The sequence below is a fragment of the Vicia villosa genome, linkage group LG6 (genome assembly GCF_029867415.1).
Source record: "Vicia villosa cultivar HV-30 ecotype Madison, WI linkage group LG6, Vvil1.0, whole genome shotgun sequence".
NCBI lineage: Eukaryota > Viridiplantae > Streptophyta > Magnoliopsida > Fabales > Fabaceae > Vicia > Vicia villosa.
In genome coordinates, this window is record NC_081185.1 from 17,447,719 (window position 1) to 17,460,059 (window position 12,341).

At 32.1% G+C, this 12,341-nt stretch overlaps 1 protein-coding gene across 1 annotated transcript; it reads left to right on the plus strand.

Moving 5' to 3' along the window:
- Nucleotides 1-1,865: 1,865 nt before the first annotated feature.
- LOC131613270 (uncharacterized) lies at nucleotides 1,866-5,850 on the plus strand. The gene is made up of 7 exons (XM_058884957.1): nucleotides 1,866-1,936; nucleotides 2,038-2,631; nucleotides 4,248-4,326; nucleotides 4,466-4,744; nucleotides 4,827-4,928; nucleotides 5,645-5,785; nucleotides 5,839-5,850. Exons 1-7 carry the CDS (start codon nucleotides 1,890-1,892, stop codon nucleotides 5,848-5,850), a joined length of 1,254 nt encoding a protein of 417 aa, XP_058740940.1. The 5' UTR covers nucleotides 1,866-1,889.
- The last annotated feature ends 6,491 nt before the right edge of the window (nucleotides 5,851-12,341 follow it).

The following is a 12,341-nucleotide window of genomic DNA, read 5'->3' on the forward strand; positions in this document are numbered from 1 at the left end:
TTTGAAGCAATTCGATGATGTGTATCACTTTAATACGATGTCTCGATGAGTATCATATGGCTGGCATGTGTTTTGATTTAAGATAAATTGCATTCACTTCTCCTGAGGCTTTCGGTAAGAAAGATTCACAAACCCTCTAGTTTGAAGGATTTAACTATCTTCAATAACTTTGACATACTTTTCTACCCTTTATGCCTCTGAAATCAGACCTAAGGAAATGTCACATTTTGTTGTTTCTTTCTCATCACACATGATAATATGAAATGTCATTATGACACACCTTTCTTCCACTTAGTGGATTATTTGTCCCAACAATGACTGGTTTTATTGGTTGCTGTCATGAGATAAGAAACTATTTGGTGCCGATTTTACTGCTAGGGTTGAAGGTTCAATATGCACTGCCTACTTGCACCGTGAAACTACTCATTTTTTCTCTCACTATTTCAAGACCTTTAGTTTGTTTCCAAGTACAAGTTTAAGGAATGATCCTCGACCAGATCATGAGAATATTGGGTGAATATTGGGTGGCCATCCTAGTGGAAAATCTCGTGACTATTGGGTGATTGATAAGGAATGGAAGTCTGCTCACGTGCACGTCCTAATCAATTGTGACGAGGTTAAACTGTATCTCGAGTAAGTACATTTTTGTAATACAACTGTGTTGTTGTCAACCATTTTGGATATATATGGCCGGTGTCAGAATGTTCATGCAATATCATTCTATCAATGAGGATGATGCTTCTGGTCTTATACACGAGCAATTTCCTTCATGGCTAAAGGACTATGTTAGTATATTTCTCACCATTTATATTATGTGGTTGACAATAAACTATCTCTAAGGTTAGATGTATTTTTTAGGTGAACGATGAGAGGAATGGAACAACTAGTCCACACCTGAAGGCATTAGCTCTTGGTCCTAATCCGAAGGCAACATCATGGAACATATACTTTGTTAATGGGTACAAGTTTCACACTCAAGAATGGAGTCATGGTAAAAAGACTACTAATTGTGGGGTATATGTTAAAGGTCTTACAAATGGAGGAGAAAACGATTTTTATGGCATCATCCAACGTATCCTTCAATTGGATTACATTGGCTTTAGCAACAAGATTGCTCTATTTTATTGTGATTGGTTTGATCCAACAAATAATAGTGGCACAAAAGTTATTAATGAGTACAATATTGTTGACATTAAGATGAATAAGCGATATCGTCAGTATGACCCGTTCATTCTTGCACAAGAAGCAAAACAGGTGTATTATGTCCCTTATCCAGAAACGTGTAGAAATATGCGTGGATGGTGTTCAGCAATCACCACAAAACCAAGGGGGTTATGTCGAGATAGACAACACCGTGGATGAAATACCTTATCAATCCGAAGATATGTTACCAGTTGTGCCTATTACAGAAGTTGAACAAATACGTGGTTTAGCCGATGGGGGTTAATTGACGACGAGGTCGAGATAACAATGACAACTGACCCAATGACTCAAGATTAAGAGAACCTTTTATCTTGTGTTTCTATATTTTTATTTTGTTGGTTAGTAGAGATTTGAAAGGACATTTTAAGAGAGATAAGTAGTTCATAATCTTTTCATGTATTGGTTTCTTTGAATTAAATTTTGTTTAATTGTAGGACTTGATGCCGCAATTCCATTCACTAAATTTTGTTTAATTGTAGGACTTGTTTAATTGTGGATCCTGCTGTCGCAATTCTGTTTACTACATTTAATTTAATTATAGGACTTGTTTAATTGTGGTTCCTATTGCGAAAATGTTATGATATACTAATGATCTGATATACTAAGTGTATACTTATGAAGTGATATGTGAAAATGTTATATATAAAATTTTATTGTTGGCAGCTTTATAGTTAGCTTCTATTCAAATGACTGGACAAAACGGAAAGAGAAAAGCACCATCGAGCACGACTAAGTAAGATGGCTTAATCTTTTCACTAGTTGGTTTCTTTGCTATTTAATATTTTTTGGTGCATTTTTGCTAATGTTATTCATAATGTTACTTGTGTACAAAAGTTTTGTTGACAGGTTATGCCGTCAACGACAAATTCCACCTGGAAGTATTGCTATAAAGAATTCTCGCATGGTCCATATGAAACCTGGTTCAAAGAACCCACCACCACCACCACCACCTACTCAGAGAAAACATCCACCACCGATTCAGACAACTAAAACACCACCACCGATTCAGACAAATCCAACACCACCACCTTGGCAGCCTCCATCAAAGACCTTGAAAACCCCAACACCGTCTCCTTCCCACCCTACTTCAAAGACTCAGACAAACCCACCACCACCACCAATTCAGACAACCCCAACACCCTCTCCTTCCCATCCTACTTCAACGAATCAGACAAACCCAACACCACCACCAATTCAGACAAACCCAACACCGCCACCTACTGATCAGCCTCAACCATCAATCCCGACTTCTGAGGAATTCAGATTCATTCCTACCCCGGGATATACTCATCGTGTTTTACAAAGTCCTCCCCGTCACTCCACAGAAGAGGGCATTCAAGAAGAGGGGGACCAAGAACTTTCTAATGAGGAACAAGAAGAACAAGTTGATGGGCAAAGACCGAAGATCTATATTGTGGAAGATACTGCGTAAGCACACTTTAAATAAATTACCTTTGTTGACCATTACATAAGTGTGTAGTTTGTGTTTATATTAATTGTTTCTAATATTTAGAAATTGTTAAGTTTCAGTCTAATCACCACATAAAAAATAATCAAACATCCTATGGTAGGAGTGATTAATTTGGGGCAACTTAACACCGATACTGTTCATATATCATGACAATGTACAAAGTTTCTATAACTTTGCAGCATGACATATTCTGAGTTACTGACTATTCTACATATGTTTGTATTTCACTTTTCACATGATAGAAGGGATGTTAATGCTTTTGATGGTTGAGTATGTGAATGAGTTTTGATAGTTGTGAAGGAGGGTAGTGTATTTATAGTCTCAAGAGTTTCTTGGAATCTATTTTGTTGAGAAGTGGTTGTTAAATGATGGGGTCCATGAGATGAGAGATCACATGAAATCTCCTTTTGATATCTCTATCAAGGACAGTAAGCTCAATAAGAGTGCATATGTACACCACACATTTTGTAGATCACTCACTTGGATGCCAGATGAGATAGGAAGGTTCAAATTAGTGCTTAACTTATGGCCACTCAAGTATTTGTAGACATGTGCCATGTTCTCTTCATATTGCTAACACGGCTCAATGTCGACACATAGTAGCAAAAATCATCTTAAGGATGACTTTTAAGCCAATTAGTGGCTACAAACAAATCATGTATGTTAGGAGGCAACAATGGAACCTGTATCAAGGGATTGGTTGGTCAGAAGTCATCCTTTTATTTCATCAAGAAATCGCACACACCAATTACACTACAAAGAGAAAAGAAATAGGATCATTGATAGCTTCTGAAAACAATTTATAACTCACTAGAAAGTTGTTTTATTTTATTTTATAGCCTATACATCAATACATATATGATTAACACTTAAAACTATAAGAGTTTAATTACATTGTTTATCTAAACAGGTCCTACCATTAAAGCATAGAAACAAAAAACTTCCCTTTTTTAGCATCAACAAAAGCATCAAGTTTCTTTGATTACTTGCACCTAATAATACAGGTTAAAACTTAAACAGAACCATTAATGACGACAAGATAACCAAACCCATTAAGACATGTTCATAAATTCTTTTCAGCTTAATTTTATAAGCTTCTCAGAATAGTTTAAAGAAACTTTGAAAATAAGGTCATCCATAAACACTCATACAATAAGCACTTAGGATTTTCTTAGATTGGTATATTTGAGGTTATCTACTGAACCAAGCTCTTGTAAGAACTATGGTGTGTCATGTTTCCAAAAACGCAAGGATTAATTTGTGCAGATAAGAACTATGGTGTGTTACGACATGAAGCATGATGCACTACCTTAAACATGTTTTATGGAGAATCCATCTGTTGAATCAGTCAGAAACAAACTATAAAAGCTAGTTCAAGGAATTTAGTTGAAGACAACATGAATTATGTGACAATGGGTCATTTGCAATTCTGATTGCAACTTTATTTTCATAATCACTATATTGTTTGATTGGTTATTTTAAATCTGCTATAGGATCATACAAGTGAATATTGATCATGAGTTTTAATCATGTTTTGTTCCTGATATGTTTGATTGGTTATTTTAATTTGTAGGTTAAGTCCAGGAGATCTTGTTGCCGAAATGTGTAGAAAAGTTATAGAAAAGCTTTACCGGGGTACTTTTTTAATTATAGTGAGCTTAAACGCGAGAAAAGAGACAAAGAGAGAAAGGAATGGTTCAACATGTTTAAAGTAAGACATGTAAATTCTTCCTTACTAGTTTGATTATAATGTATATTTGAGTTTAATTTATTATTTGTATATTTTGTCAGTCGCTTGTAAGCTGGGACCGTTGCGATGATGCTAAAATGGAATACTTGTTTCATCAAAGATGTGCTGCACGACTACGCGATATATTGCAAAAGGCTAAAGAGAAAGCATGCAAGCCGCCTTGGATGGGTGTAGATACATGGAAGTTTCTTCTTGAGAAGTGGCAGACAAAAGATTTCAAAGATGTCTCCAAACAAAATAAGACTAATCGATCATCAAGTAGAGGTGGGGCAGTCCATACGTCTGGCCGTAAAGCTCACCATGATGTTGCACTTGAATTGGTATGTATTATATTTGTAATTAAAATGCGTTAGTATAAGTATATCCAATATACATGACTATATATATTGTCTTTAATTATAGGCTAAAAAACTCAAGCGACCCGCACATCCGGATGAGCTCTTCATTGCCACCCATAAAAAGAAGAATGGGGAGTGGGTTGACGAGCGTGCAGCGACAACACATGTAAGTTCATTAAGACTTCAAAATTGTTCCTTGCTAGAGTGTTCAAACCAAGTAGTATATCTTTTAATAAGAAACATAATTGTTTCCCTTTGTTTAGTTCCGTTCAACGCGCCGGCGTTCGCGTTTCCGGTGCTGAGAATTTGCCTTCCTTATGACTCCGAATTAGGAAACAGAATTTGCCTAGTATAGTTGTTATTTGTTGAGAAATTGATATATTGAAATCAAAATTTTGAGGTTAAATAGGGACTGTTTTGATTTTGGTATGTACTTGTAAAATGTGTTGAATTGTTGAAGATGAAAGTTAAGAGAGAAATAGAGATAAACATATTTGGCTTGAGGGGTTTTCTAAATGTATTGGCAGTTGTCTTTGCCATGTGTTTATAGCTGAGTTGTGGGAGGAATTTTGAAGCACTCTAGCTAGCTAATAATAAAGGTTTCAAGGTTGTGGAGTTATGTCTGGATTTTGATTTTGAAGCAGTTTATTAAGTCTTTAGTGCTGTAGATAGCAGCAGCACTAAAATGTGGAAAGGAAAATTTATCAGTTTATCAGTTTATTCAGTTGATAATTTATGTGCCATAAAATGGAAAGGAAAATTTGAGCATGTCTTGGAACCTTATGAAATGTATTAGGAAAATTTGAATGTGTACATTTCTGTTTTTTGCATTTCTGATTATGATGTATTCATTCTTTGACACATTAATCTTATGTTGTATAGGAAACATATGTGAGTAGTCTTACACAAGCCACACAAACTGGTATTGATGTGGATGGATCAACAAGAATACAAATGTGGAAAGACGTTGTCGGAGGTAAAACACGGGGTCGGTGTTATGGAGTTGCACAATTGGCGCACAACGTAAGAGATGGAGTGAGCTTTTTGACACAAGTGTCTGTTACAAACCCCAATAGAGAAGCAGATAGCGAAGCCATTGAGGCTGCCAGAGCTGAAGCTGCCGCTGCACGTGAAGAGGCTGCCAGAGCTGAAGCTGAAGCTGCACGAGCTAATGCGCGGACAGATGAATTGGCAAAGCAATTTGAAGATCTTAGGAAAATGTTTGAAATGTTTCAGTCTCGTCAGCCGGGTTCTTCTAGTGCTCCTTCGAGTGAACATGCTCATTATAACTACTCGGTACTTTTACTACTTCTTTGACTTCTTTTTAATAAGCTTGATCTGAATAAATTATGCACTAGTCATGTTTGCTGCATACATAGCTATATTGCTGCATTTACTTCTGTCATATCACATCTTTGAGTCTGCACGATAAATTATTCTGTATTCAACACACTTGCAGATAATAGTAAACACTGAACATAGTGACTGAAAAAGAAAAAGTATATATACTACCTTTTGTAGTTGTTGGTTATTTTAATTACGCATAGTGAATGAAATTAACTAAAGTATATCCACCTTTCACGTTCTGAACCACATTCAAAGCAATTAATGTAACATTTTTAATTTATTGAGTTTTTTTGAGTTGTCAATAGCAGACATAAATGGTCCTAATTTTTACTAATTAAATGTTGCAGGAGGATGAGGAGGATGAGGAAGATGATGTTGCTGATGATCATGATCAAAACGAGTAGGATGAGGAAGATGTTGCGGGAGGATGTGTTATGATTAACCTTATGTCTAGTTTGACTTATAAGTATAGTTATTTTGGTACACATTGACATGTGTTAGGACTGTATTATTTTGGTAACCTTATGTATTAGGATTATGTTATTTTGTGGCAACTGATAGGATTGTGTTATTTTGGTAACCTTATGTGTTAGATTATAAGTAATGTATCACTATGAAGATTTATTAGCATTGTATCGTATATTGCAATTTATTGTTTTTATTTCAAAACGGTTAAATTATATTTATTAATAGTATTGTATCATATTTAATAATTTATAGGTGTAATCAAAATTTATAAAATATAGGTGTCACCAAAAATTGGTCAGACCCAAAAGAGAAAAAAATAGCGTAATCAAAAAATAAATAGCTCGGAACCAAAAAAAAAAATAGCGTCGGCTAAAACCGACGCTAATAATAAAACAAATTTTTCCCATCTGGGAGACAGCCAATAGAAAATGGACACGTTGCTTAATGTAGCGGCGCCCATAACCGACGCTAATGATGAAATACAGTATCAAAAAGGGGAGCTAATCATGAACGACCACGTGGCACACCGTAGCGTTGCATAAAACCGACGCTAATGGTGTAACCGTAGACCTCTGGAGCATGTTTAGTGTCTCACTTAGCGTGGCTTAAAGCCGACACTAGTGGTAGCGTCGGCCCATCACTACCTTTGCTTCGGGGTTTAGAACGACAGCCCCGACACCGACGCTAGGCCGATGCTAAGCGTTTGTAGCTTCGGTTTTTGCTGTTTTCTTGTAGTGATGGTTAGAATCGGAGCTAATTCGAAGTGAATTATCTTTAAGACTTAAACGTTTTGCGAAATACGAAGGGTACTGAAGCTTAACGTGTTTTAGTGACATTCTCGGTTCTGATCACGTTGCCACGCGTCGAAAGAGGATTCAGGCGGGAGGATTTGAATTTCGAAGTAGTCTGTGTAACCGAACAAGGACAGATGGCATCCCAGGGATTCTTGTGAGCAACGTGGCATCAGATTAGTGTAGGACCGTTAGGGTCGAAATTAGTATAAATAAGGGTCTTAATGTTAGGATTCCGTGTGTTCATTTTATACAAATCACTCACAAATCACTCAAGTATCAAGTGTTTAGAGAACGAGTTCGCTGAGAAATGTACGTATGACACCAACACCATTTTAAATACATTTGTATCTTTCTTTATTCAAGTATCTTTTTAATTCATTTATCTTTTTCGTTTAACTTTCATTTCGAAATATTTTTACGTTTCTGCATTTAACATTCTTGTACATGTTAGATTTAAATTTATAAGGGTACAACCACTCATATTTAGAAAAGTGATTAGTAAAAATAGCAAAATAAATGAAGTTTTCGATGGAAATGAAGGGGAAAGGTTTCTAAACATCAAAATAAATAAATTATAATGTACTAGAACTAGAAAGAGTAGATTCATGATGATACATCTTGTAACTCTTATTGACCATGCAATGCTTTCAACTATCGAAAAAAATTAGACAAGAATATTATTTGATTTAACAATGTGATTGAATATTTAAGTTTAATATTTCATTCAGTCACATTCACTTCGAACGAATAACGAGTGAAAAATGCACGCTCCAATATCACTCATGCATCACGAGTGATTAGTGTAGTGATATCACTGCACTAGCTTCAACATCAATGAGCCAAGTAATGCAATGTAGAGATTTTTTTTTTTTTTGAGTTATTAAAATTTTACCTCTTATTATATAGGTCATTTTTGATTTACCCTCTGTAATTTATTTTTTTTTAAAAACAACCTTGTCATTTTAAAATACTAACGATTTATCCTCTGTAATTTGATTTTAGAGACTAAATTGTTAGTATTTTAAAATTGCACGGTTGTTTTTCAAAAAAAAAAAATACAAGAATAAAACAGAAATAACCTATATAACAAGGGGATAAAATGGTAATAACTATTTTCCTTACAAATCCAAAGAATAAACGTGAGATTATTGGATTTACCGTCAAATATTGTAAACATTGGAAGGAGAACATGGTTTTTCACTAGGACATAGTCATCAAGGTTTTGAGCAACAAAGGGTTCACGAGTTCAATTTGATTGAAGTTCAGTTGTTGTATTAAGTTTAACAAGGTCATTTGTAGTGCTAGAATCTTAAAGTGAATAAGTGAAAGATAATGTTGTCAGATAAATAATGAAAAAATGATTATTAAAGCAAGAGGATAAGGTGATACCATATATAAATAAATATAATATTTTATTTTATTTAAAGTACAAAATGAAACCTTTACAATTGGATAGTTTACCATCATTACTATTTGATTTAATCCAGGCTAATTTTCAATTAAGGTAATACTCTTAGCCTTACCTTTATTTGTAGTGTGTCTTCTATTAGCTATATGTGTTGCATTTATGAAAGAAATAATCACTCAAATGTTGTTTTCCTTTGTTTCTAGTGCTGTAACTCAGAGATTCCCCCAATCAAACTAGATATATATTATCTTAATAATTAAAGTTCTTAAGTCTCTTTAAGAATTTTTAGAGTTAAAATTGAGGTTCTTTTAGTAATTGTATATTTACATCTTATTTTTATTTTATTAGTTAAAACTAAAGTTTTTTAATAATTGTATATGTTTATTTTATTTTATTTTATTAGTTATTTATTAAAAATAAGTTATTAATCTATGACCAATGTCACAATTTTTTTTAATTTTTTAATAAATTTAGTCTAAAAAATATTAAACCCACTAATGTCAGTATAGTCTTTATCATTTTTCTATTAGTTTTTTTCCCGAAATATCTCATTGTTTTTTTGTTTCGTTGAAATATTTTCTATTTTTTTGTCTGAAACATACCTCATTGTATTTTTCTTTCGTTTTTTGTTTCTATCACATACATAGTTTTGCCTTTAATTTTTTTATTTCTTTTTTCCTTAATTTATAATTTTATTTTGGTTTTTCTATATATGTATTTTAATTTTTAATGCATGCATAAAATTATACTTTTTATTTTTTTTGGTCGTATTAGTTTCTGTTTGTATAAAATTAAATATTAATTTTAGACAATATTTTATTATATTAAAAATATTGTTAGCAAATTTTTATATGTAATTATATATTACTATTTCGTGCATCGCACGGGCAAACGTCTACTTTTTTATTAAAATACATAAGTTGAGTTATAGTTATATATATATATATATATATATATATATATATATATATATATATATATATATATATATATATATATATATATATATATATATATATATATATATATATATATATATATATATATATATATATATATATATATATATATATAGAGGATGAATATATTTACTCCAAGAGTAAGTGTAAAAGACTTACTTCAAATCTTAACCATTGATTTTCATTAATCTAACGGTTTTAATTGATCATTTAATTTATTTGTTTTTTGAAATATTTTTTATAAAAAAAAAATAATTAAAGCTGTTAGATTAATGATAATCAATGGTTAAAATTTGGAGTAAGCCTTCTAAACTTACTCTTTGAGTAAATATATCCCTCCTCATATATATATATATATATATATATATATATATATATATATATATATATATATATATATATATATATATATATATATATATATATATATAGACTCCAAGAGTAAGTTATTAACACTTACTCCAAATATTAACCATTGATTCTTCTCAATCTAATGGTTATAAGTAATAGTTTTCTCTCTCCACATTTAATTATTTAATATTTTTAACCATTAAATTGAGAAGAATCAATGGTCAAGATTTGGAGTAAGTGTTAATAACTTACTCTTGGAGTAAGAATATCCCTCCCCTCTCTATGTATATATTAAGAATCTTTTAATAAATATATATTTGATTGTAAATATATAAAAAAATATTTATATTGTCAGTTGATTGCATGTATATTAAAATTTAAAATAGATATTATGATAATAATAATTATAAATTGAAAATTAAATAAATATAATTTTAAATTTATAGATTTTATAATTTAAAACAAATATTTAATATAATTATAAATGTTTTAGAATGAAAATGAAATTATATTAGTTTTTAATGATTCCATTCACACTCCACATTATTTTCACAATGTTGTAAAATATATGTTTTCAACTTATTAAAGTTATAGGTTTTAATTATTTTGAAAAATTAATTAATTTTGTAAATAAATCAATAAGGTGTTAAAAAATGAAGGGAATACATCTTAATTATAGGTTGACACCTTTGGTCTAAATAATTAAGAGCAATACCTCAAATTAAAAAATTATTAAAATTTGTAAAGGAGTACATGCATCTTTGACAAACTAGACCAAAATTCAATGAAAAAACAGTTACAAGCAACTCGTAATTAAAATTTTATCAAAAAATGTATGAAATTTAACTCAGTGTGCAGTACAAAAAAAGCAAACCAACTTATTTAATCTAAAAGAAGGTAAGTTATATCTCTTCTTAAAGAAAGGGGATTGATATAGATTAGAAATGATAAACCAAATATCATCCACAATTTTACAAGTGTAAGCAAATATGTAATGAGTCTAAAAAACGATGCAGATGAACTTACAAATTAATAAAATGTAACGACATGAGACAAATAAACCCTTTCAAAAGATTTGATTTCTAAATTAAAAAATTTTGTTTTTTGTTTTTTATTTTTTAAATTAAGACTATGAACATTAAAACACAGAGAAAAAGTTGTAAAATAAAATATTTGTTTGAAATGTCCGAAAAATATTTTGTATGGAATTTAAAGAACCAATTCATCAATATCATTCATTAATGAAGTAGTTGAAAGCACGGATCTTACCTTTGTTAGGGGTCATGCACGGCGAACTTAATCATTAAACCATGCAGAAAGAGTTAGAAATAAAATTAGATTATTAAAAAAAAATAAAAATATGGAATGCAAAATAAATAGGCAAGTTTAACTTTGATTTTAACTTGTTTGCTCCCGTCATTGAAGTGACCATAAGTAACTTACTAATTAATGTCATAATTTCACATTTTCTAACAAATTCTGCACACTATATTTTATCACAGAGAGAGTCAATAATAGCCCACCTTGAAGAGTTTCTGAGTAAGAGCTCGCTTGCCAATGTGACTACCGCATATTCTTTGGTAGAACTTTGAGATGACCAACGTGATTTCGTTTCCCTCTAGACATCTCAGTATAGGTAAGACCTTTTCCATCTTGTAAAGCTTTCCATACATCATAGTATATATACCTTATTGCTCGTTTTTTTAATCTTCTTTGCCTCCAACTAATCTCATGGGAGTTCATCTAACAGTAGATAGTTGTCGCACGCTCGCGAAATGATGAACAACAGATTCGCCACCAATATATTTATCCCAAAGAGGGAAAGGAATATCAGGAAACCTAAGATGAATAAGAACGAGGTCTTTCGACCAGAGATAAGGTACGGGAGTCGGTTACGCAAGGGGAAGGTACTAGCACCCCTCACGCCCATCGTACTCGATGGTATCCACCTATGTTTGTTGCTATCTAAAGGGTGTGTACTATAAATCTAAAGCTTAATGCTAAGGGAATGCATGCAAATGAAAGAAAAGAAACACGGGGAAAATAAGGTTTATAAATAGTTTTGCTCGCTTAGGCCCCGCGACCTAATGCCTACGTATCCTTTTCAGGAATCAGAGCGCCGTAGTTCGGCTCTTTAGTTTTTGTTTGTTTTTGTGTTTTTTAGTGGACAAAGTTACATTCGCACTCCGCTGCTCGACCTCTGGAGTCTTAAGCTGGGAATGGAGCGGAAATAACGTGTCCGATTAAAGAAT